The sequence below is a fragment of the Dunckerocampus dactyliophorus genome, chromosome 15 (genome assembly GCF_027744805.1).
Source record: "Dunckerocampus dactyliophorus isolate RoL2022-P2 chromosome 15, RoL_Ddac_1.1, whole genome shotgun sequence".
NCBI classification, from domain to species: domain Eukaryota; kingdom Metazoa; phylum Chordata; class Actinopteri; order Syngnathiformes; family Syngnathidae; genus Dunckerocampus; species Dunckerocampus dactyliophorus.
This window is the reverse complement of record NC_072833.1, coordinates 21,318,294-21,345,182: the sequence shown is the minus strand read 5'-3', so window position 1 is coordinate 21,345,182 and position 26,889 is coordinate 21,318,294. Positions and strand designations below refer to the sequence as shown.

General features: G+C 43.7%; 1 protein-coding gene across 1 annotated transcript; it reads right to left on the bottom strand.

The window, feature by feature from the left end:
• Positions 1 to 17,191: 17,191 nt before the first annotated feature.
• LOC129168147 (uncharacterized) lies at positions 17,192 to 22,215 on the bottom strand. Its single transcript, XM_054753082.1, has 8 exons — positions 22,163 to 22,215; positions 21,401 to 21,660; positions 21,250 to 21,321; positions 21,082 to 21,180; positions 20,946 to 20,999; positions 18,493 to 18,529; positions 18,312 to 18,428; positions 17,192 to 18,207 (listed from the first exon to the last, which is right to left on the bottom strand). Exons 2-8 carry the CDS (start codon positions 21,638 to 21,640, stop codon positions 17,939 to 17,941), a joined length of 888 nt encoding a protein of 295 aa, XP_054609057.1. The 5' UTR covers positions 21,641 to 21,660; positions 22,163 to 22,215; the 3' UTR covers positions 17,192 to 17,938.
• Positions 22,216 to 26,889: the final 4,674 nt, after the last annotated feature.

Here is a 26,889-nt window from a genome sequence, read left to right as displayed (position 1 = left end):
ACCCTCTCGTTCACCGGGGATGACTCCAACACAGAGGCACCGAGCCGGGACCAAGAGTGATTCAGAAGACCCGTATGAACAAACACACGAGGAGAGACCGCACCTCGCCCGGAAGTGGGATACCGGGGCCTCACCCTGGAGCCAGGCCTGGGGGAGGGGCTCGCAGGCGAGCGCCTGGTGATCGGGCTTTCACCCGTGGGACCCGGCCGGGCTCAGCCCGAAGAAGCCACACTGGATATCCCCCCCGTAGACCCGCCACCTGCGGGGGCAAGCATAAGGGTCCGGTGCATTGCGTTTTGGGTGGCGGTCGAGGGCGGGCACCTAGGCAACCTGGTCTTCGGCGGCCAAATCTGGTTCTTGGGACATGGAACGTCACTTCTCTGGCGGGGAAGGAGCCCGAACTTGTGGGAGAGGTTGAGACATTCCGACTAGATATAGTCGGACTCACCTCGACCCACAGTTTGGGTTCTGGATCCAAACTCCTCGAGAGGGGCTGGACCTTGTTCTACTCTGGAGTTGCTGCAGGGGAGAGGCGGCGAGCTGGTGTGGGCTTATTAATAGCTTATAAATAATAGATATTTTAAATCTGTAAGCATCTTTTCATCTAAGTAGTTGTAAATGTCCCCTTATTCTCCTTTAGATTTGAACACTGCAATGCTCAACTTCTAAAGTAATGGCTAGTAAATATGCGGAGAGACAGGTGGATTCCTGCAGCCAGATCACAACTCTGTTCAAGTCATTTCACCGAGAACTTCGACAGGACCGACCAGACTGTTAGATTAGGACAAAATGCAGTTCCAACAATATTTGACTTTCCTGATCATCTTCTAAAGGTATGCTAACATTTAACTTTGATACTCCGTAGATCCTTATCATAACAAATACCTTGTGAACACTGAAATTGACTTGTTATGCATTGTAATTTCACACATACACACATACATGTATGTGTATGGGTGTGTGCTTTTTGGGTGAGGCAAGATCGCCGACCAATGGCTTCATGCGGTCAGCAGAGACACCCCTTCCACTTATAGAGTTCAGCGGTGAGGTGAGAGTCGCTTCCTGGTTTTGTAACTTCCTGGTTTCGTCGCTTCCTGGTTTCGTCACTTCCCGTACATGTTTCCTTATTCGCGGAAAACGTGGCACCAGTTCGAAGCGTGTTTGAATCTGTGGGTATCCAACTTCAAATATCATAGAGCAAGTAGGCCAGCATGCTGAAAAAGTAAGCATCCCTGTACCGATTAGGCCGTAGACGGTGACGTCACGCGAAATAAGGCTGTCAAAACCCCCTGTCTATGTTCCATGTTGTCTGTTATTTGTATACCCTTACTTTCATCTTGTTCATTGTAAAGCTTTTTTAAAAGACATTAGTCGATTTACGAAGTAGCCACAGAAGCTCAGCTCATAAATGTCACAGTCCACAATACTGATGTAGCACTAATTGATGATGTTAATACAAGATGGCGCCCACCGTGGCAGACGTCTCTGTTTCACTCTCCCGTTTTTCACTATTTGTTGTTATTTTACTGTTCATATTGAAATAAGAATTTCATTGCATAGTATAACTGCCTGTTTTACTATGCATGTGACAATACAACTCTTGAATCTTGAATGAGGTCACGTGTAGTCAGGCTCTCAAAACCTTAAAAAAAATAAAGTTTTGCTTTAAAGGTTTTTATTTTAACCATTGGTTATTTTATGTGTGTATTTTGGTATTTGTGTCTTGTTAATTTCGTTGTAAATAAAGATGAAAAGATTGTATTTTCAAAGTAGCCACAGGAGGGCGATAGAGGCTCAGTTCATCTTTGTATATCCATCACAAACCACCGTATGGTTGCTATCTGATTACATCACTTCCTGTCTGTCCACGTAGTTCCAAGCGTACTGTTGTACTGTTACTGTTACACCCTTAGTATCGTTCTAGTTCGTTGTAAATAAAAAAAATACTTTAGTCTATTTTCGAAGTAGCCACAGGAGGGCGATAGAGGCTAAGCTCATAAATGACGGTCACAAGCCACAGTACTGGTGAGGTCACGTGAAATAAGGGTCTCAAAACATACATTTTTTTATTCGGGTATTTGTATCCTGTTAATTTCGTGGTAAATAAGGATGAAAGTGTGTAGTAAAGTAGCCACAGTAGGGCAATAGAGTCTCAGATCATCTTTGTGTATGCATCACAAACCACTGTATGGTAGCTTTCTGGTTACTTGTTTTGCTCAGACTATTTGCGGCAGTCCCTCCAAAGATAACTTTCTCCTGGATTCCTTGACAAAGCTTGTGACGCCAACAGATGACAGCCGGCGCCTTCGCGATAACCCTTACTATAGTTGTTGACAGAAACAGAACATTGTTTTCCTTCGCCTGCCAAGGCTTATGTCAGTGTGGTGTGTTCCTTTATCTGGTTGTGGATCCCAGCTTTTGTTTGTACCCTCTGTGTGAGCACCAGACACTGTTTTTTAGATTAATTGATTAAACAGTTATATTTATACTGTACTTATTTTAAGGCACTCCACAAAAATTCAGCCAATAAACATCAATGCAAACAGGTATTGTAAAATCAACTTGTAGCAATTATTATTGTATTATCATTAAATGCATTTTTTACAACAGTCCATACTTTAGTGACATTGTGCCCATTACGTCGATCGCGTAAACCTCACTTTGTAGATGTCATATGACATTAGTTAGCTGACATTATCCCCCCTCCTGATTCACTCTTGCTCCACCGCAGTGTTTTAAGCTACAAACGGAGATGCAACCTTCATCTTTATTTTCTGATTAGGGATAAACTGAGTGGTAAGATGCCTACAGTATATTTATAACAAAAGTTATCCGTTCACTTGTAGCGGCTCGTTCTGTCGGAAAAAAAGTGAATTATTCGATGGCTTTGCTTCGTGTTCTGATGTCCACTACAGAAATTAGTGTTTTTACCCTTCCATTTCTTATCTATTGTGGAATTATCGTTATTTCCATATTGAATGTAATTATGATATTGTATTAAGTACTTTAATTTAACTGTAAACTTTGAAAATGTGAAATACTAAACATATTTACAGTCGCATTTCAAAGTTAATGGTTAGATTTATTATATGTATACGTGTGTGTGAGCTTGGTCATTTTAAAAGTAGCTAGCAGGCTGAAAAAGTGTGAGCACCACTGCTTTAGTGCCACGGTTCAATATTTTTTTTGATACAAAACAAACTGTCATGATTTTTGAAACTTGCAATTGCTTGACGGGTGCATGAGTGTCGTGGCAGTTTACTTAAAAAGTTAAATTAGAGAGGGGTTTTCGTGTCACTGTTTTGATATAATTCTGTTTTAGTATGAAATTTGCCTTGGTTTTTGTACGGTATTTGATGTAGCAAATAGTCTTTGTGGTTTTTCTTGTACTGTATCATCCGGCGCAATGTGGTGGCCAGACAAAGCACCATACGTGTTGCTGACTCACTGTACATTTTTTTATTGAGTGATTGCGAAATAAACCACCACTGGGCCAAAGACAGTTGCGAGTTGCAGCAATGTGATAAAAGGTTGAAAAACACTATGCAATTCCATCTCAACAGGATGTATTGGAAGGCCGCATCAACATTAACCTCTATCATTCCTCATTTACAATTATTTCACATTGTTCTCTGAGTGTAAAATTATAATTATGCTGTATAAAAATATAATTTTTAATATTTTCCAGTGGCTAGAATGGATTAATTGGATTAACATTTCCTATTGGAAGAATTTCTTGGTTTTCATGTTTCAGTTTTGTCTGACTTTTTAGAAGTAATTCTGCTGTGTTGACTGTGTGTGTGTGTGTGTGTGTGTGTGTCTCATGTTTGTGTGTCCAGAGAGTTTTCGGAAGAGGAGACAGAGGAAAGAGCTAGTTTGAGGACGTGTTTCAGCCATACTTGGTGAAAAAAAGGTTGGTAGAGATTCATCAGACGAGCAAATTCAAACGCAAAGGGTAAGTAAAGTCTTATTTTTTACAATGCCTTATGGGCTGAATAGGTGAATCCCTATTATATGCATCATTGTTGACTGTCAGCACGTTATCACAAATGTACCTGTTAGCACATTGTTACAGCATGTCTATGAAAGTTGTTAGACATTGTTTTACAAGGTTTTTATAGGCCCTATATTATGGAATCACAGGAGTGCCAAAATTAAAAGGGAATACGCCAAGTCCCCAACCAACGAACACAATTGGTTCCAGACGACCGTTCTTAAGTGTAATTGTTCTTAAGTGGGGGAAAAGGTAATATTACCAATGGTATTGGTACTACATGTACGTGTATACATACACACTAGGTCCCCTACTAACGAATATCCGACATATGAACTTTCGGAGATACGAACACCGCCGACTCGTCTATTTTTTTCATGATTTTTTTCGAAAATTTCCATATTTTGTCATTTAAATATTTTCGAAATACAAAGGCGCCATTTTTGTATTGCGCGTCATTCCGCCGCTACGAATTGTGGGTAGCAGCATTTCTCTCGCGAGATCTTTCTCAGTTCGTCGCTGCACTTTTAGCTGATTACATCTCAGAGCACGCCGTTTGTACCCCATTCGATATTTTCCAGAGATGTTTGTTATCCGTTATCATGGCTGATAAATAGAGTGCAAGTGCTAGAAGTAGTGGCAGGAAACGTCAAGCAATTTCTATGGAAACCAAGGTGGCCATCATCAGGAAGTTGGACGGTGGCGAGAAAATGGCTAATGTAGAGCGTGCCACATTAAAAGGAAGACCATACAAACTTCCATTAAAAGCTTCTTCAAACGGACATCTGCTACTCCTGCACCTTCGTCACCATGTGACTTGCCACCAATGCCTACACCTTCGTCTGCACCTTCGTCGCCAATTCCTTCCACCTCAGTAGTTTTCCCTGAACTACCTCTTTTGGAAGAGTCTACCGACGACGACGGTTTGTCCTTTCTTCAATAATTCCTCCTCCTCGTCCACCACTACCACCAACGATGTATGCTAGACCACTCCTCTTCAAAAGGTAAATAACATTTATCATTACGTATTATTATATCATTTTTATTATTGTTTTTTTCATTCATTATCCTGGTTTAATATTACTACTGCATCCAAACTTATATTTACATACGTACACATACACTGTATATGTATACACGTACATGTAGTACCTATATCATTGGTAATATTACCTTTTACCCGACTTAAGAACAATTCCACTTCAGAACGGTCGTCTGGAACCAATTGTGTTCGTAAGTTGGGGACCTAGAGTACAGTATATGCATATGTATGTAAATATGAGTTTGGATGTAGTAGTAATATTAAACCAGGATAATGAATGAAAAAAACAATAATAAAAATGATATAATACGTAATGATAAATGTTATTTACCTTTGAAGAGGAGTGGCCAAGCATACGTCATTGCGGTGGAAGAGTAGGAGATATTGAAAAAAAGGAGAAATGGTGGTGGTGGTTAGACTCTTCTAAAAGAGGTAGTGTTCTGTGGGTGGTGTAGAATTAAGCAGGCCTATTAACTCTTCATGAACTTTAATCACACGCTCTGTCCGGGTTGTATCATAAAGCTACAACGTAGCTTTCCATTTGGCCTTCTCTAAGTTTGACGTTATGTTATTGTAAATTGTAAGGAATTAATAAAGTTGAATGGGGGAAAAAAACAACCTGTTGGTCCCATTAGCAGTGTCGCAGTGCCCTCTACTGGTCAAGCATGTAGCAGTATAAGTATGGCGTTACAGTACTAAAAGGCAAAATACATGAAAAAATAGACCAGTCGGCTTGTGTTCGTATCTCCGAAAGTTCGCATGTCGGATGTTAGAAGTTAGGGTGGGTTAGGGTTAGGGTTAGGAGTAGGAGTAGGGTTAGGGTTAGGAGTAGGGGTAGGGTTAGGGGTTAGGGTTAGGGTTAGGAGTAGGGTTAGGGTTAGGGTTTGGGTTAGGAGTTAGGGTGGGTTAGGGTTAGGGAGTGAGGGTTAGGGTTAGTATGTTAATAAGTATGTTTTTTTTAACACTATTAGCTCCCAATCGGCTGCATTTAACCATGAAACAGCATGACTGATGAATAAATATATTTAAAAAAAACTGAAATTTTATATCCTTTTGAGCACTTTGAGTTATCACGGATTGTCAGTCATCTGCAGCATTGGACATTGTCTGTTGTGCTTCAGGTGGCTCAGTGGGGTGTGAAGACGCTGGGACTGAGCCAGTATGCTGACCAAGAGGCTTGGCGCTACAGTGGAGGCAACAAGAGAAAGCTTTCCACTGCCATCTCCTTGATCGGAGCTCCACCTGTCTTGTTTCTGGTGAGGATTGAACTTGTTGACCAACAGCAGGCTTTGAATAACACCTATCTAATAAAATATATTTTGAAGATTATCGAAATCCTTGACCATTTTGAGGGAATTCAAGCTTTTTGTGCTATGCAACTTCTACCATAGTATAGAGTATTCAAACATATAGTCTGGTAATCAAAATAACCAGGATAATTACCATGGAGATTATTAAAATTACCAGGTTAGGACTTATTTGGAGCTTAACTGTATACATCATACACGTTAAATAAATCAAACATAAAACCAGTATCATCTCTTCTTGGATATTATATGTTTGTCATTCTTGTCAGGATGAGCCCATCAATGGCATGGACCCAAAGGCTAAAAGGTTCCTGTGGAAATGCATCTTCAACGTCACCAAAGAGGGAAGGGCTGTAGTTCTGACCTCTCACAGGTTTTTGTGCAAAATGAAAACAAAATGTAGCCAACATTAAGGTTAGGGTTAGGGAGGTATGTGTTACGAACGGCCAAGGCCGTGATACAGGAATCCAAAATGCAGAGTCGAATACGTGAAACAGAAAAGGTCTTTAATACAAAAATGGATAACAAAAAGGTACAAAAACAACACAAGAAACAAAGTACAACAAAAATACATCCGGACCTAGTCGCGGGAAATAGTAACAAAAAAACACTGCTAGCAAGGAGAGCTGAGCAGGGAAAAATACAGACAAGTAACGAAAAGAGCTGCTAACAAAAAACTAGCAGAAGTACCGAAAATACAGCTACTGCTGAGAACGTCAAGCAGGTAGGTAGGTACTTACAGGTGAGCCGAGCGTGGGTCAGAAAGCCAAAACACAATGCACAAGAACAAGCTGGAAGGAGCTGAACAGGGTGTAGCAAAGGGGCAATCTGGCACTGGACATGAGTACTGTAAACACACAGCTTAAATAGATCAACTAATCAGGAACAGGTGAAGATGATCAGCTCATCAAGGTGCTCAGGAGTGTGCTGCAACAGAGAAACAGTAGATGGCAGTACCGCAGCACACAATCCTGACAGTATCCCCCCCTTTTATAAGACGCCCCCTGGCGGCATACCTGGTTTATTGGGGTGAGCGGAGTGGAAGTCGGAAATGAGAGAGGGATCCAGGATACGGGAGCAGGCGACCCAGGAGCGCTCTTCTGGTCCATATCCCTCCCAGTCGACCAAATACTGCACCCCCCTCCACCTTCTTCTCGAATCTAATAGGGCTCTCACCGTGTACGCGGGCTGGCCGTCGATGATGCGGGGCGGGGGTGGAGCCTTGACCGAAGGGCACAGTGGGCTGGTAGCGACCGGCTTGATGCAGGAGACGTGGAAGACTGGGTGGACTTTAAGAGCCGGCGGGAGCTTCAGCTTGACAGCTGACCTGTTGATTATCGCCTCAATCTTGGATGGACCCATGAACCTTGGAGCCAGCTTCCGTGAGGTCCCTGCAAGCGGAAGGTCTTTAGAAGACAGCCATACCTCCATCCCAGGCTGGTAATCAGGTGCGGGGACCCGGTGCCTGTCAGCAATCCGACGGTTGTGTTCTGCTGTTCGTGTTAATGCAGCCCGGGTCTCTCGCCAAATGCGTCGGGCGCGTCGAAGGTGTACATGAACTGCCGGGACGGTAATTTCTGCTTCCTGGGAGGGAAAAAGCGGGGGCTGGTAACCAAAAACAGTCTTGAAGGGTGACATACCTGTCGCCGAGCAGGGTAACGAGTTGTGGGCATACTCGATCCAAGGGAGGTGGGTTGACCAGGAGGAGGGGTGTCAATGACAAACGCACCTAAGTGCTGCTTCCAAGTCCTGATTGGCCCGCTCCGTCTGGCCGTTGGACTGTGGGTGGTATCCAGAAGAGAGACTAACGGTTGCCCCCAATGCCTTATTAAATGCCCGCCAAACTCTTGACGCGAATTGAAGCCCTCTGTCCGAAACAATGTTTGTAGGTATCCCGTGTAGGCGGAAAACGTGCCTCACCAACAGTTTAGCTGTTTCCAGGGCCGTGGGCAACTTGGGGAGCGACACAAAATGCGCCATCTTCGAAAACCTGTCTACGATATTGAGTATGACGGTCCGACCATATGACGAGGGTAATCCAGTGATGAAGTCCATTGCGATGTGGGACCACGGCCGACCAGGGACGGGTAACGGCTGAAGCAAACCGGCAGGAGGGCGATGGGAAGCTTTACCTCTGGCGCAGACGGAGCAGGCGGCGACAAACTTCTTAACGTCGGCTGTCATGGTAGGCCACCAGAACCTTTGGGAGACCAGGAATAGGGTTCGTCGAATCCCCGGGTGGCAGGCAATCTTCGACGAGTGACCCCACAGCAGCACCTCGGATCTGAGTCGTTCAGGAACAAACAATCTCCCCTCGGGGCACCCCTCTGGTAGTTCCGTCTCCTCCACCGCCTCAGAGACCCTCCTCTCCACCTCCCACTGGAGAATGCCGAGTATCCGGGCGACAGGTACGATGGTCTCCGGTGGTGAGTCCGACTCCACCGGGGAAAAGATCCTTGATAATGCATCAGGCTTAATATTCCGTGATCCAGGTCTGTAAGTGATAGAGAAATTAAACCTTGTTAAGAACAGTGACCATCTGGCTTGGCGAGAGTTGAGTCTGTGCGCTGAGCGTATATATGCCAAGTTCTTGTGGTCCGTAATAACTACCAACGGCTGGGCTGCACCCTCCAGCCAATGTCTCCACTCCCGCAGCGCAAGCACAATGGCCAGAAGTTCCCGATTGCCCACATCATAATTTCTCTCTGCCGAGGTGAGGCGACGTGAGAAAAAGGCACACGGGTGCAGCTTCTGGTCGACTGGTGAGCGCTGGGATAGGACCGCCCCCACTCCCGTATCCGAGGCATCAACCTCAACGATAAACTGCAAGGCAGGATCAGGGTGAGTAAGGACAGGGGCAGACGTAACCAGTGTTTTAAGCTTGGTAAACACTTCCTCAGCTTCGGGAGACCAAACAAAGAGAACTTTTACTGATGTAAGCCTTGTCAGAGGTTCTGCCTTTATGCTGAAATTACGAATGAATTTCCGGTAGAAATTCGCGAACCCCAAGAACCTCTGCAAGTGCTTCCTTGATTTGGGAGAAGGCCAATCGACCACCGCCTGGATCTTGGCGGGATCGGCTCTTAACTTGTCCTTCTCCACTATAAACCCTAAAAAGGACACAGATGTGGTATGAAACTCGCACTTCTCCGCCTTGACAAAAAGGCGATTCTCCAACAACCGCTGAAGGATGCGGCGTACGTGCTGGACATGCTCCTGAAGGGAATTAGAAAAAATCAGGATGTCGTCTAGGTAAACAAAGCAGCAATGGTTAATCATATCCCTAAGAATATCATTTATTAAACTCTGGAATACGGCGGGTGCATTGGTGAGGCCGAAGGGCATAACGAGATACTCGAAGTGACCGAGCGGTGTTTTAAAGGCCGTCTTCCACTCGTCCCCCTCTTTAATACGAACCAAGTGGTAAGCATTCCTAAGGTCGAGTTTGGAAAAAATCTTGGCCGAATGAAGGGACGAAAAGGCGGAGTCCATGAGAGGAAGCGGGTAACGGTTCTTAACGGTAATGTCAGTAAGGCCGCGAAAATCGATACAAGGCCGCAGCGACTTATCTTTCTTTTCGACGAAGAAAAAAACGGCCCCCAGTGGAGAGGACGAGGGGCGAATAAGTCCGGCAGCCAGAGAGGACGCAATGTATTCTTTGAGAGCAAGTTGCTCGGGTCCAGAGATGCTATAAAGTCTAGCATTGGGTAACGGTGCTCCCGGGAGGAGTTCGATAGCGCAGTCATATGGACGATGGGGGGGGGTAAACTCTGAGCTCTATCCTTGCTAAAAACCATGCGGAGATCATGATAGATGTCGGGAACACCGGTAACGTCAATATTCTCAGGGCTCCTAGGCTTAACAGAAACTGTGGGTCCCGCGGAACGTAAGCAACTAGCAAAACAGTGGCTACCCCAATTAATTATCTGTCCCCTCGTCCAATCCACCGTCGGGTTATGAATTTGCAGCCAAGTGAGACCCAGAACTACGGGTGCGGATTGAGACAGAGCGATAAAAAAACTAATGGACTCATGGTGGTTGCCGGACAATTGAAGGGATAACGGAACGGTTCTATGAGTGACTACCGCCAAGGGACGTCCATCCAGTGAGTGAACCTCCTTATGGTCCCTCAACTCAACCCCCTGAATGTCATGTTTCTTAACAAATTTAGAGTCAATAAAGCAATCATCCGCCCCAGAATCAACTAATGCAGAAACCTGAACATTGACGCCCCCCCCCATAATGAGTCCCGTCACCTGTAGTCTCTTAAAGACTGCTGGAGTTGGAGCCGACGCCGGAGGCATCTTAGCATACTCACAATGGCCCTGAGCAGGCTGACTCTCCCTTGACTTGGATACGGAGGTCGATCCTGCGCCAGTCTCCTTAATGACGTCAGGAGGGAATCCGGAGCGGCGTGTCGGGCGCGCTGGACATCTGTTGATGGTGTGGTTGGGCTCGCCGCAGTACAGGCAAAGACGGAGTCGTAGCCTGCGCGACCTCTCCGCAGCAGACAGGCGTCTTCCCCCGAGTTGCATCGGCTCCGCAATATCCTCGGTGGCCGCCGTAGATGGGACTCCCTCTGTTCCGCTGGTTCCAGGTGTTAGTGGTATCAGCCGAATCTCCTGACGGTGGTTCTTGGCTGATCCTGCAGGTAGTCCCTCACTCCGTTCACGTTCCCGGAGGCGATTATCCAGCCGTATGGCTAGGTCGATAAGCTCGTTGAGCGTGGTGGTGAACTCCCTCACCGCCAGCTCATCCTTAATCCGCTCGTCAAGAGCCTTGCGAAATATTCCGCGGAGCGCCTCCTCGTCATATCGGCTTTCTGCCGCCAGCACCCTAAAGTCTACAGAAAAAGCCGCTACCGAGCGTTTGCCCTGTCGTAGGTCCAACAATTGTTACCGGCCTCCCTACTACGGATAGGGTGATCGAAGACCTGCCGTAGCTCCTCCAAAAAAACAGGATAGGAGGTGCGCAACTCCGGCTTAGCTTTGCTCACCGCTATAGCCCACGCCGCTGCTTTATCAGTAAGTAGGCTCATTATAAAAGCTATCTTGGCCTGGTCGGAATAGTAAGTGCTGGGTTGTTCAGGGTACACTGGTGTAAAAATTGTCTGCAATCCATAGATTCCCCCGAAAAGCGGGGGGGGGGGGGGGGGGGGCTAGGCTCGCGACTATTACTGCTGCTGGCTGCAGGTGCGATTCTAACCACCTCTGATGAGTGAGCCGCACCCTCCGACTGTCCTGGGTGAGCGCCAAGTCCCAGATGCTGCTCAATAGCACTAACGCTAGTGGCGAGGGCGGCCAGGGACTCCATAACTCCCCGGAGGGATTGCTCATGGCTGCCTACGAGCGCACCTTGTTGGGATAGTGCTGCCTTTATATGTGCGAACTCTGCGGATTCCATGTTTGGCCAGATTGTTCTGTTACGAACGGCCAAGGCCGTGATACAGGAATCCAAAATGCAGAGTCGAATACGTGAAACAGAAAAGGTCTTTAATACAAAAATGGATAACAAAAAGGTACAAAAACAACACAAGAAACAAAGTACAACAAAAATACATCCGGACCTAGTCGCGGGAAATAGTAACAAAAAAACACTGCTAGCAAGGAGAGCTGAGCAGGGAAAAATACAGACAAGTAACGAAAAGAGCTGCTAACAAAAAACTAGCAGAAGTACCGAAAATACAGCTACTGCTGAGAACGTCAAGCAGGTAGGTAGGTACTTACAGGTGAGCCGAGCGTGGGTCAGAAAGCCAAAACACAATGCACAAGAACAAGCTGGAAGGAGCTGAACAGGGTGTAGCAAAGGGGCAATCTGGCCCTGGACATGAGTAAACACACAGCTTAAATAGATCAACTAATCAGGGACAGGTGAAGATGATCAGCTCATCAAGGTGCTCAGGAGTGTGCTGCAACAGAGAAACAGTAGATGGCAGTACCGCAGCACACAATCCTGCCAGTATGAATGTGTACTTATAGCTACTGATGACTTTCTCCTCCAACTACGGCCACTTAGCAGCTCTGCCCCTCATCGCCTTCTTCGATCGTGGCATCGCCGTCAACTTGCCGATGTCCGCTCTCCAACGCCGGATGACTGACTCGTCCACACCGTGCTGTCGTCCTGCTGCCCGGTTCCCAAACTCTTCGGCATACCGGCAGATGGAGAGTTTGAACGCTGCGGTGAAAGATGGTTGTGGCATTTTGAGAGGGTACAGGCCTGGTCACACCGCCCGAACTTTGCTGTAGCGTCCCTTACATAGAGCGGCGTTTTGCGCATGCGCATGCGGATCAGTTATCCATGTACTGTAGATAACGCATGACGCTGCATTGCTTCAGTGTGAATTTGAATACTCCAACTCCAACGTTGTGTTGTATTTTACATCATCTACAATGTTTTAATGGAAGCTTAGGTTAGCTTCACTGTATATAGAGATCCTTTCACTGTGTGGAATTACAGACACAGCAGTCGGATAAGTTACAGACATTGACCGACAAGACATTGCATACACAAGCATTTTCAGCAACTGTACAGCAGAGGGCGCTAAAGTCAAAGCAACTGTCTGACCCACAGACAGCTATTGTAAAATGGGCTTGTAGTCAATTTCTGCGTCTGGTCACCTGTCATCATTTATGAACCACACCCCGATTTTTGGTGTCTTACCAGTGGAAAAAAAGTGCAGTTTATACACGGTGCTTTACGGTATTCTAAACTTAAGAAATAGGAGAACTGGGAAGAGAACTGTCATGTCGGACATGCCGTAACCGACTCCATGCAGTGTAAAGGAAATCAAATCTAATGTCATTTATTAGGACTGACATCTAGTGACGCGAATGCTACATATCACTTGCCTTTCAATATTTTTTAACTTATGGTAGGCCATAGTCCAATTGTCCATCGGACATGACACCCCGGGAGGACTCCTCGGGGAACACCCAGGACACATTCGAGAGACTATGTCTCTCAACTGGCCTGGGGGAGCCGCCAGCAGTAGCTGGGGAGAGGGAAGTCTGGGCCTCCCTGCTTAGGCTGCTGCTACCACGACCTTGGATAAGCGGACAGATGGATGGTTCATTAGCGGCCATTAAATAATTAATTTTGGGAAACCCGCGATAGAGTTATCTGTATTTGCTTTAAATATGGTTTGTCTCAATTTAATCAAATTGACTTTGGAGTGCAGGTCAGATAGTTACCTGTTCTTCAAGTGCTGCACTGAGTCGAGACATCGGAAACTGCCGTTGACCATGATGACCATTCTAGTACAGAGAGCATCACACTCCTTCATACTGACCATACAAGTACAACACTATATGATTAGACATTATTGACATTATTATGTGGTGTAAATATCCTATCCACTTAATTTAAAACAATAAATACATAATATAACAGTAGCTATAAGTACACATTCATACCTCCCTAACCCTAACCTTAACCCTAACCCTAACTAAATCAAATAAAAACAAACACATTATAAAAACAAATAAAAACAAACAATAAATAAAATTGACACATAAAATAAAAATGTGTGAAAATAGATTTAATCTATTAAACCTAAACCTAAAATAAGTAGAACCAACCAAAAAAAAGACACAGAGGACCACACAACTCAGAGTTAAGAGCCAGAAAATAGAAGTGGGATTTAAGATGAGACTTAAGGAAAACCGCACTTTTGGAATTTTGCCCGTCATCCAATCATTTTGTGAGCCATGAACGCACGTATAAATGCTATTGAGCAAACCATAGAGTTGGTAGACAGCTACAAATTCATGGGCGATCACCTTAAAAAACTGGACTGGTCCGTCAACTTCCACGCCCTCTACAAGAAGGGCCAGAGTCGCCTCCACCTGCTGAGGAGACTGAGGTCCTTTGGTGTGTGCAGGACTCTTTTACGGACCTTCTATGACTCTGTGGTGGCTCCTCATCCGAAGAGCTTCGTCAGCGAACTAATAAGTGCTGGTAGCTTAGGTCTTAAATACAGTAAGAGTGGGCGGAATTGGTGTGAGCGAAACGTCCGACACCTTCTTCACAGAAGTACAGATGACGTCTCAAGAAGCCTTTTCCTCGAAAAACCACAGCCATTAGTGAGCACTATCAAATGCACATGACATTGACATGACAAAATCTAAACACACAGTAAACATTACATCACCAAATATCCCGGACAGTGCAAAAACGTGACTCACCATGTCTCATTCTAACAGTTGTGAGCACTTCCTGCAGCAACTTGCACATGCCACTATTCACCAGCAACAGGCGCTGTTGCAACACTTCTGCCATCATTTATCACAGCACATCTACACTCCGTTACACTTTGATAGCAGCTTTTTTTTTTTTTTTTTAACCAAGCGGACCTTTGGTCGCCCGCGGGGGAGTTCCCCCCGATCCTCCCCTGGTTACGGGCCTGCACAGAACACTACCTCTTTTAGAAGAGTCAAACCAGCACCACCATTTGTCCTTTTTTTCAATATCTCCTCCTCCAACTCCACCACAACGACGTATGCTCGACCACTCCTCCTCAAAGGTAAATAACATTTATCATTACGTATTATTATATCATTTTTATTATTGTTTTTTTCATTCATTATCCTGGTTTAATATTACTACTGCATCCAAACTCATATTTACATACATACACATATACTGTATATGTATACACGTACATGTAGTACCTATATCATTGGTAATATTACCTTTTCCCCTACTTAAGAACAATTCCACTTAAGAACGGTCGTCTGGAACCAATTGTGTTCCTTAGTTGGGGACTTAGTGTACACCTTTTAAAATTACTAGAGCCTTCTAAACATGAAATAACACCCCTACAGTCACCTTTACACTCCTGTTATGGTCACCACATTAAGAGAAAATCTGACATATCAGACTTGGAAAACTCGTTTACGACCTTCTAAATACACTTTCACCTTTACACTCCTATTACCCAATATAATAAGAGAAATGAAGACATAATGACTGTGCTTGTCTATGTTGCTGTAAATGTGTGCCTAATGTGTGGGGGATGGGAAGTGACATCGATGGTTCAGAGTTGCTTTAGCTTGTCCTGGATTACAGCTGCAATAGTCGGTGTTATGATTGTTGTATTATGATTATGAGTATTGTGAGGTCATTGAAAGCTGCAATAAAAGCCTGTTGTTCCGCCAATCAAGTCTATTGCTTATGTGTCTCACCCAACGTTACAGTAACATTACTGACACCTAGTGACCAGCGTACAACACTACATGTCATCACAACCTCGTTCAGTGAGTTGTCCGAATGCTTTATATTTGTTTTTACTTCATTTTTATGTTTGAAAATGCTCCATTTAGGCCAAAAAGGATGTACGATGTGCTGACACGTGCATATTTTCTGAGAAGTAACAGGCCGCAGCGTGATTTATTCATTGGGAAAAACCATGATAGACTGAAACCGCAATGCGGAGGACGCCTGAATGTGAAAAAAAACAAAACAAAAAAAACCCTCCACATCTAAAATATGCAATTTTCCTCACCAAAAGGAAAGGTTTTCTTTTTTGGCATCACGTCATTGCTGTAACACAAACACACACAAATGACTGGCATGGAAGGCGCAAGAAGAGACGAAACGGACGTGGAATGATTCCTAAGTCATCTCACGCACCTCGTCTCTTGGCCAAAAACGTCTGACAGGGAACGGATGATTGACGCTCTGCTTTTTTCGGCCAAGGAAGATTTTGGAGAAGATGTCAGCCATAGTGAGGTCATGAAATAGTGTTTCCTTTTGAGAGACTCATCGTGTGTGTGTGTGTTCGATACACAGAATACACAAACACGTGTCATCTGAGCAACGTCCGACTTGACTGAGCGAGCATCACGAACTTGATCCTTCTCACTTTGCAGCTCAAAAGCATTTCGGGACAAACTCCGGTGACACTTTACAATAAGGTACACAAAACAGGTTAGCCTGTTTTTAGGCTTAACGCCTTAAAATCTACCAAAATGTTGCCTCGGTGTGCATACATTATAAAAGAAAATAAGACACATTTGAACATTATTGGAGCACTCCAGATGTGAAAGAACACCCCTATAGTCACCTTTACACTCCTATTACCTAATATAGTAATAATTACAGAACATGAGACATACTGTAAGATATAAAAAGAAAACATGTACAATCTTCTAAATAGACTGACATGATTAGAGACTTCTCGATGTGAAATAACACCCCTACAGTCACCTTTACACTCCTGTAGGGCTGTTTTTATATTCTTGTCGACTGACAGTAATATAAAAACAGCCCTACAGTTGCGTTATTACATAACCGTTCCGACAATAAAGTCAACATATTACGGCAATGAAGTCACAATATTGAGAAAAAAAAGTTGCCAATAATGCAAACTTAGGTTGAGGATAAACTTTTTTTGGTAAAATGGCAGCTGTTTTTTCCATTTCTGCTGCGTGGTCGTGTTTTTATTTTTATCTCAAAAATGGAACTTCTAATTGAACTTTGTGTACATTTTCTCATAACTACGACTTTATTCCCAAAATATTTTGACCTCATTTGTGTAATGTTTACTGCATCCTAATCTTCAATAAATGACATCTTTTTTTTCTATTTCAATTTAAAAAAATTGTTATATTTCAACTCTATGCTACTAAAATGTTATTCTCACAATATTACATTAGTCTTGTAAAATTGTTAAATTTTTGCGACCTTCTAAACACACTTTTAACATTAGAGTCCTCTAGACATGAAATAACACCCCTATAGTTACCTTTAAACTCCTTTTACCCTCAGCGCAAATCAAGTCATGTTTGTGAAATAAATGTGTTTTTCAGCTGAGGTAAGCACTGACAAACTACTCTTGCCAAACTTGCTAAACTTTATTGATTTAATGAAGGAAATCCAAACATCCAGTAGCATAGAAGCATTCAAAATGTGGTATCAAAGAAAAAAAGCAGAACGTCATTTTGTTTCATCCAAAATGTAGCCTCAGTTTGCGTTCAATATGGTACACTTCATGATCACAAAACATGTGTTAGCATCGTGCGCTTGCTAACAGAATGGCAACCGAGGAGGTCAGCTACGTCGCCGATCTATGATGCCATCAGCAAAAATTCTGACTGTGTTGAAATGGCTTCGGTTGGGAGTCGGGACCTTCTGGAATGAATTGACGACACTAACCAAGTTTCCACTGTGATGTACAAATACATCAACATTTAAAAGAGACTGTTTGGCATCACCCACGGCTAGCATGTCACCAGTAAAATACTATTGTACTTCCAGTTAGCGCCCTCTAGCGACGCTTGCAAACAGTCCCTTAATCGGGGTTAGGTAGGAGTACACGCAAATAGTAAACGTTAGCGTATGCGATAAGTGTCATCAGCCTGTGGCAGCTGTTGAAAAAGCAATCCTGACACGTGCGGTTCCAGTATCAGTAGACAACTGGATCAGACCAGCCGATATCACTGATACCAAACATGTAGAATATTACACACATGAAAAGCCACACGGTTAATTGAATAAAGAAAACTCATCTAGCCGTCTCATCGTGCGAGCATCCGTCCCATACCGATACTGCCCTGGTATCAATATCTTGGATGGATGCGCTCACCTCCATCTAGTTTACATGGGATGGATGAGGAAGCCGCTGAACATGCTTTGTTGGGTGTAACTCTGGACTCTGCCCTTATAAGCCTTGACATACACGGTGTCTCCACTCTCCAGTGGCATCACCAAGCTGCTGGTCTCACTGCCATGATATCCTGCAGTGGGGTTATACAGCTGGCTCATGTCCTCCTCATTCTTATACACATACAGGTCAATGTCCCCCCCATGCGTGTGGATGGTGACGGTGAAGAAGTAGAGGCCCTTGATGCGTGCTGTGAAAATGCCTGCAGGGGACAATCACACCTTTGTTAGCGCCCCCCAGTGGTGCTGATTCAAAAAGCCAACGCGCTATCTAGAAATGCTATGCTAGTTAGCCGTGACATCAGACCTGTGGTATTGTCATAGTCGTCACCCTCGTTGGTCTGCACTTGTGAGAAGATCACCTTCTCCCCACTGTTGAATGTATTCTCATGTTTGATCATTGCTGAGAATACCACCGAACTGGCTGCAAGATGACACATCAAGGGTCAGGTCAAAGGTCAAGGGTGACCTTAGTCTTTCTGACCTACCTGCCGCTCCCAGCTTCGTCACTCGGGTGGTCAGACCCTGCAAGAGGACATGTCGTGGGTCACTGTGCTCAAGTACCGTCCATGTATGTCAGGGGTGTCCAAAGTGCGGCCAGGGGGCCGTTTAGGACAACCCCATCAGAAAGGGAAACATTGTTAAGAAAAATGAGAAAGAAAAGTCAAACATCGTTAAGAAAAACAAGAAAAGGTCTTAACTCAACAAGAATAATGTTGTAATAGGAGGAAAAATAACATTTTAGTAGCATAAAGTTCAAATATTGTAATATTAATCATACTTCATAGTAAGTTGTAGTATGATGAAAAAAACTATTTTGGAAAATTAGGTTGGGCTACATCATGAAAGCTAATTTTACAAGATTAGCTCACAATATTATCAAAAATAGTCATTTTAGAAGCATAAAGTGGAAATATGTTTTCTTTTTACAGTTTTAATATGAAACAAAAACGTCATTTTTGGAAAATTAGGATGTGGAAAGAAAATATTATGGGAGCAGCAACGATGGAAAAAAACACAATTTTCTGACAATAAAGTCCAAATATGAAAAGAAAATAGTCATATTCCAACAAAATACTAACATTTGATGGCAATTACGAGGAAACTTGTACAGTTCGCTGTGGATGTGAACAAGTCTAGAATTTAAATCAAATACTTTTAAAAATTGGATGTCATTTTAAAAAATTTGTAACATTACAAAATAAAGAAAACAAAGCTGAAATTTTTTGGCAAATTAAGGTTACGGAAAATGAAAATAAAGTCAAAACATTTTGCCAATTACAGGAGAGAAAAATCGTTGCCAAAATGCTGTCATTTTAAGACAATAAAATGAGGAAAAATAATGTCATTTTAGTTGTTGAAATTAATTAACTGTTTTATGAGAAAACAAAGCTGTCATTTTTTCAAAAATTGGGTCAAATTACAGAATAACTAATCGGGAATAAAAGTCAAGAACATTTTTCTGACAAAAGTCAAGAGAAAATCCTATTCCAAGTCCAATTTTTACAACAATAAACAGTAATCATAGATTTGAATTCAAGCTCTGTGGGAGTTAAGTCAAAAAATGATGGGTTGAAATACACTCCTGCTCACAATCTTGGTTGAAAAATGTCTAGAATGATCATTTTGCACGTTTGGATCTTAATGAGGTTTTAAGTAAAGCTACAATATGCAAACACAAGGGGGGTTGAGACAAAAAACATTTTGAAAAAGTCATTTATTGAAAACAATTCAACTGAAATAGGCGGCTGGGATTGTGGCGCTGGATAAGCAAGGTCTCTCGCAGTGTGCCATGGCTGCTGAGGTTGGGAGCAGGAAATCAGTCTTAAAAGTTTTGGAAAGATCCTGAGCATTATGGAACAAAAAAGTCAAGTGGTAGCCCCAAAAACATCACACCTGCGCTGAGCCAGAGGATCCCATTGGCTGTCCATCAAGACACAGGGCGGTCTTCCACCCTCATGAAGGCCCTCACTGGTGCCCACTGCTTTTTGTGTCACTCCCCCTTCTTGTGTTTGCATATTGTAGCTCTTCTTAAAACCTCATTAAGATCCAAATGTGCAAAAAGCAAAATCCAGCAAGTTTAACTGCTCTTAAGGTTTTGATCAGGAGTGCATGTAGAAAAAAGCTGAGATATACTTTTTCTTTCAATGTAGACTGGTGTTAAAAAGTGTTTGCCCCCTTCCTGATTTATTTTGCATGTTTGGTCACACTTATGGTTGAGATCATCAAACAAATTGAAATATTAGCCAATGACAACACAACTCATCACCAAAGACCCCACAACAACATCCTAAGAACTGCAGCCCTCACATGCCTCAGTAAGGTCAGAGTTCATGACTACATAAGAACGAAAAAGAACATCATAGCAGCAGTATAACATGGTGGTAGTGTGATGGTTTTCAGGACCTGCAAGACTTGCTGTGATAAATGGAAGTATGAGAATGTTCGGCCATCTGTCAGTGACCTCAAACTGCAAACAACTTGGGTTCTGCAGCAGGACAATGATCCAAAACACACCAGCAAGTCCACTAGTAAAGACTAGTCCAAGTCCTGACCTGAATCCTATTGAGATGCTGTGGCATGACAAGCTATCACAAACGCTTGATTGCAGTTGTTGCTGCTAAGGGGGGCCCGACCAGTTATTAGCTTTAGGGGACAATTACTTTTCACACAGGAACATGGAGCTTTGGATTTGTTTGCTCCTTTCATACAAAAACTGCCTTTTGTGCTCAGTTGTGTTGTCACTGACTAACATTTACATTTGTTTGGTGATATGAAACATTTAAGTGACCAGCAAGGGGGCAAACTCATTTTCACACCACTGTAGATAACTTCTGGCATGCTAAATATCCCAAATGTGCTCACATTGTGCAGGTGTTGTGGGTCACTCTGCTCAAGCAGTGTCTATATATGCAAATTAAGCATCCAGGTGTGTTCTTACCGTCACTTGCTCCTTTTTCACTTTTTCAAGAGCGTCCACACGTGCCGTCAGAACCTACAGGTGAACATGTCGTGGGTCATTCGACTCTAGCAGTGTCTGTGTATGCAAATTTAGTATCCTGCTGTGGTCTTTTTACCTCAACTTGCGCAATTTTTGCTACTCCATCAATCTTCTCCGCGAGTGTGGTCAGACTCTGCATGGTTGCGGCTTGTGTTTCAACCATACGGGTCACATTCTGCACAAAGACTTTGAATACTCAGCACTCGCTTGTCCACGTGTGTAAAACTATCCAGGTGTGTTTTACCTCAATGTGGACGATAGCTGCTGTTCTTTCATCAAGCTCATCCACACGTGTCACCAGATTCTTCAAGAGGGTCTGGGGTCAAATGAAGCAGCCATGTGTGTTCTGGGGTCAGTCCCATGCATGCACATAAAGCAGCCATGTGTGATCTTACCTTCAACTCATTGATGTCCTGTTTCATGGTTGTCAGTTCCTGCAGGAGGTTCTGGTCTGGGGCATCAGTGGCCTGGGTGCTTTGTGCCACGGCGACGGAGTCCCACGGCCAAGACAGGTTAGGCCACGGCCATGCAGTCGCCACGGCGACCAAGACAAGCGAAGTGACCAAGAAGAAGCCCGGGTGGACGGGGTTTTGTGGCTTCTTGTGGGCGTGTGGGCCTTTCACCTTCCTCTGCATGTTGCAAGTTCTTCTGTGATCTGGGAACTGATCAATAAGTTTTTTCCAGTCCATAATCTGGAATTACCACTCAGGCTACACATTTTAGTGCTCAGTCAGTCGTAAGTATTGGGTCCCAACTTTTTGCAGGGAGGCCCACATAGTGAAAATTCAAAGGAGGCCATTAAAATGACACGGTTTCCTCTCATGAGTTTATTCTCCTAAAATTGCAACTTTTTTCTCTTAACAGTCCAGTGAGGTTCATGTGGCCCATCACACATGAAACTAGCCAACTCTGGTCTGGAAAAAAAAGCTGTTTGGAATTTCCCTCTTAATATCTTGACTTTAATCTTGTGAAACTGCAGCTGTTTTGCTGTTTTTCTTCCAAATCTTGTAAACGGTCTCGTACCATGACTTTAATCAAGTCCTATGACAAATCGGAACCATTTTCCAGAAAGTTAAGGGGGTACTCCATTTACTGGCAGATGTGCAGCTTGTTCCAGTCAACAGCGTATTTTCCCAGCAACACCAGTACAGACTTACCAGTTGGCTGTGACGTCTTCTCTGCAGCTTCCAATTGCTTGTGCTGTGTCTGCTTCTCCTGCAGCTCACAACCAGCAAACGTGTACGTTCTTTATATCAAGCATGTCATGGAGTCATTCCAAAGCTATGAAAGGACGGATCATAGTCATTAAAGTCATAAAGACGACGTGTCATGTAGCGTCATCATCGTCATCAGCTTTAATCCTATTGGCGATGGCGTCTGGTGTTTATGAACAAGATATTTCCAGGTAACTCCCAAGCCACCATGCAAAGTGAATGAAAACAGTCCACAGCAAGCATATTATATGTCATATCCAGCAGCGTATTAAGTCACGTGGGGGCCCAAGGCAAAGCCAGCCCTCCACATCCTTGTCCCGCACTGACCATTGTTTTATTCTCATCTTTTTCCCTGCTTCTGCAGAATGAGCTAGCTGACTATTTGATGAAAGGAGGGATGTTTACTTCTTGACGTATATATTATGGGAATAATGCATATAATTGTGAAACAGTTACCTTAATAGTAGTGATAGCTCTGCATTTAACACAGTCAGCCCCCACAAACTCACAAAAAAGCTCCTCACACTTGGGCTGTCACCCCCCCCTCTCTAACTGGGTGTTTAATTTTCTAACAGGCAGGCCCCAGTCAGTCAGAGTCCACGATTGCACATCCAGCTCAAGAATTGTGAGTACTGGGACCCCACAGGGGTGTGTGCTGAGTCCGCTCCTCTACACACTCTTCACCTACGATTGCGTAGCCTCCCAGAACAACACCAGCATCATTAAATTTGCGGATGACACTACAGTCATCGGCCTGATCACTGGTGGTGTTGGAACGTCATACAGAAGAGAGGTGGCGGACCTCATAGCTTGGTGTCGTGATAACAATCTCCATCTCAATACAGAGAAGACCAAGGAGATCATCATCGACCCAAGAACAAGGGAAAAGGAGCCGCATAAACGACCTGTTTATTGATGAGACTGAGGTGGAGAGGGTGAAAACCTTCAAGTTCCTTGGCACGCACATCAGCGAGGACCTCATCTGGTCTCACAACACCCTACACATCATCAAGAAGTCCCAGAGGAGACTACTTCCTGAGAAGACTGAGAAACTTTGGCATGTCCACCAAAATCCTGAGTTGCTTCTACAGATGCACTTTCGAAAGTGTCCTTACCGCCTCCATCACTGTTTGGTACGGTAACTGTACAACACGTGACAGGAAGGCACTCCAGCTGGTGATCAAGACCTCACAGAACATTGTTGGGGCAGCCCTCCCCTCACTGCAAGACATTTCTAAATCTCGAGTCCTACGCAGAACACACAACCTCATCAAGGACAGCACACATCCACAACACTCATTATTCACACTCCTACAGTCAGGCAGACGCTACAGGAGTTTGAAGTCCAGGACACAAGACTGGCAAACAGCTTTTACCCACAGGCCATCAGGCTCCTCAACCAAGTACTCACACACGCCGCACGCAACACACGCACACACTCATAACACTATATATTAATTTATTTGTTTTTTTTGTATTCATGTCTCTTCTGTTGTTGCTTAATTTATTGTTATTGATGTTTCTTCTTTTATTGGTATTAATGTTTCTTCTGTTCTTTTTCATTTTCTTGTGTTTTCTTTCTTTTCTTGGGAGAATGACAAGAATAAGAATTTCATTGCATAGTATAACTGCCTGTTTTACTATGCATATGACAATAAAACTGTTGAATCTTGATGAAATGATGAACTATCATAGTGATCACAATGATAATACTGCATTGAAACAGCCACACACAATAGTAGTGATGAACTATGATAGTGATCACAATGATAGTACTGCATTGAAACAGTCACATATAATATTAGTGATGAAATGATGAACTATGATAGTGATCACAACAATAATACTGCATTGAAACAGTCACACATAATAGCAGTCATGAAATGATGAACTATGATAGTGATCACAATGATAATAACTGCCGAACCCGCCCCAAGCTCGCAGAGGTGTCCACGGCCCAGATCAGCACCGCAAGCCTTCCCACCCCCCAGCGCAAGCCCCGGTTGCAACAGGCCCTAACAGGCCACCCCAGGGAAAGTCAGGCGAACCAGACAAAAGCACCCCAGGCCACTCCGGGCGAGCCAGACCGGCCCCCAAGTCCCCCACCAAAGCCACCCCCAACCACCCCACCCCAGAGTAAGCATCCCCCCACAAGCCACAAGAGCTGGAGGGTAGCACGCAGTCCCCACATGGCACATATTCCATACACAAATAAATAGATAAAATACAATAAAATAAGTAATAAGTTAATTAAAGAAAAAATAATCATAAAAATAAAATGAAATAGGGCCGCACGGTGGTCTAGTGGTTAGCATGTTGGCCACACAGTCACAGTCTATGATGAAATATGAGTAGGGGTCTTTCGTCGGGTCATTAAAACTCTGAAGAAAATATTCTCTCAGGGAACATTTTCTGACCCAGAATTCTAATCTGCAGTTTATCACAAGGGGATTTGAAAAGATTCAAGATTCAAGAGTTTTATTGTCATATGCACAGTAAAACAGGTAGTTCAATGAAATTCTTGTTCTGTTCATTCTGACTGTGTTAAATGCAGAGCTATAGTCTATAAATAGCATTCTGACATACAGTACTGTATGTGTCCTGGCCCTGCAGGTGCGAAAGGGCTGTGTTTAAACTACTAGTTCTGCTACGTTTTCCTTGATGAAACAAGTTTTGACCTAGAGAGATTACAGATAATTTTTGATGATGTCTATACACTGTAAATGCCTTCATTAATTCATCATGATTGGCCCCAACATCCATGCAATCATCAACAACTAAAAGACTGCGTTGATTTGATGGAAAAATATTTTCATCCGTCAAAGAGTCAGGGATTCCTTCAATAAATTTAATCTGCACATCTCTAGCCAATTCATCATACATGGGTTGGTAGGATGAATAGCTCCAGATGATTTGATCAGGAACTTGACATAAAGTATCCTTCATATTTTGGAGTACATGTTTCACAAAAAACGACTTCCCACTACCATTTGCCCCAACAAGGAGGACGGTGAATGGAAGTTGGAAGCGAGGATCAAAATACACTTCTTCCATGTTACGCATCTGCTGTTTCTGTAAACTGACAAGCTAAATAACTGAGAACACAGATTTTATTTACAGACATCAAGATGTATACACAAACAAATGAAGAAGGATTTATTGCTATAAATGTCATAGTCTGAGTCGCTGCTCTGCCACCACCTAATGTTTTTTCATTGCAGCCCACCTGCCTGCCTAGGGGAGGAGTTCCTGACACACCTGTATTCAATCAACGTTGGACTATTTAGCTCTCGCCCTGATGCTTAGTCTTTGCCAGATTGTCTTCTCATGCTCCGTTACCATGCTCTTGTCCTGACGTTCTTGTTACCGTTGATCCTGGCCATGTTTAGTTCTTGTGAGTACATTAGCCTAAGACTTCTTGCTGTGATTCTTGTGTCCATGCATAACGACGACTGCAAGTTCTGCACCTTGCTCGGTCAACCTTGTTTTTGCTTAGTCCTGTTCTATTGTCATTTTTGATACAAGCTCTTTGTTGTAAATATACATATAGTTTTGCCAGTTAATTATTTAGTTCCTGTTTTGTACTTCTACCTTGTTTAATATTTTTTCACCCTTGTTTTTCCCCTGCCTAGTTTTTTTGCAGTGACCTCAGTTTTGCTCTTTTCCTATTTTTGGTTTTTCCTGCCTTAGTTTTTGTGCAGCGCCTTGTGTTCTTGTTTTTCCCTGTGGCTGTGCCCGGGTCATGCTTTTGGACTGTGTTTTGTATACTACACGACTAAGAGTATGAAACTAAAATTACCACCGGTGTCTCTCTGCATTTTGGAATCCAATCACATGGCTGTAAGCCACCACGTGACAATACAATCTGGCCAAAATGGATTCGGCAGAGTTAGACCATTTTCGGTCGGTTTTAGCTCATCAAGGACACCTGGTAGGCAGCCATGACAAGACCCTTAAGAAGTCATGGAGGCATTAAATACCTTGTCCACTAGTCTCACTGCTGTGGACCAGCATCTGGAACACCCTTACATTACTACACCACTTAGTGAGGACTCAGCCTCATGTGGTTCTGTCTCCTTGGACTCGTTCATTTACAGTATATCTGTCAGAGAACCTAGGATACCACACCCTCCATGTCCAGACTCTTGTGAACGTTTTTTGCATCAATGTTCATGTCAGGTTTGCTTGTCGCTCTGCTGCCGCCAATGTGCTATTTGCTTTTAGTGCAACCTCAGCCGGTGTTGGTGGAGCTCCTAGCGCACCTGTGGGCAATCTCATTAGTGAGGACTCTTAAGCAAGGCAGTAGCGACACACTAGTCGCCAGATTGTACTCCCTGATGACCTGCCTCTTGCTACCGCCTTTTTCGGCTCCCTGCTCCTTACCCTGCTCTCTGGCCTCCTGTTTACCTGTACCTACATGCCTCGTATTTCTGACCTGTTCCTGTAAGGTTTGCCTTCAGTGTTTTTTGTTATCCCATAGTATTTTTTCCTAACAGCCATTTGCTGTTAGTGTTTTTTGTTGTTTATACACTTGTTGGATTTTCCTTAGTTGTACTTTGTATTTTTGTGGACTCTTTTTATATATAAAATGTTCCTTTTTGTACTTGCTGTACGCTCATTGGTCTGCTTTGGGATCCTACTTCTCGCCGTGTCCCATGGCAACTCATGAC

What these genes read in the sequence shown, in the direction of transcription:
- LOC129168147 (XM_054753082.1), bottom strand. Translation starts at nt 21,640, where the DNA reads ATGCAGAGGAAGGTGAAAGGCCCACACGCCCACAAGAAGCCACAAAAC. An exon ending in CAGCTATCGTCCACATTGAG is followed by an intron (nt 21,181 to 21,249) that starts GTAAAACACACC and finishes GTCTTTGTGCAG; the next exon opens with AATGTGACCCGTATGGTTGA. An exon ending in CGACTATGACAATACCACAG is followed by an intron (nt 18,208 to 18,311) that starts GTCTGATGTCAC and finishes TGTCCCCTGCAG; the next exon opens with GCATTTTCACAGCACGCATC.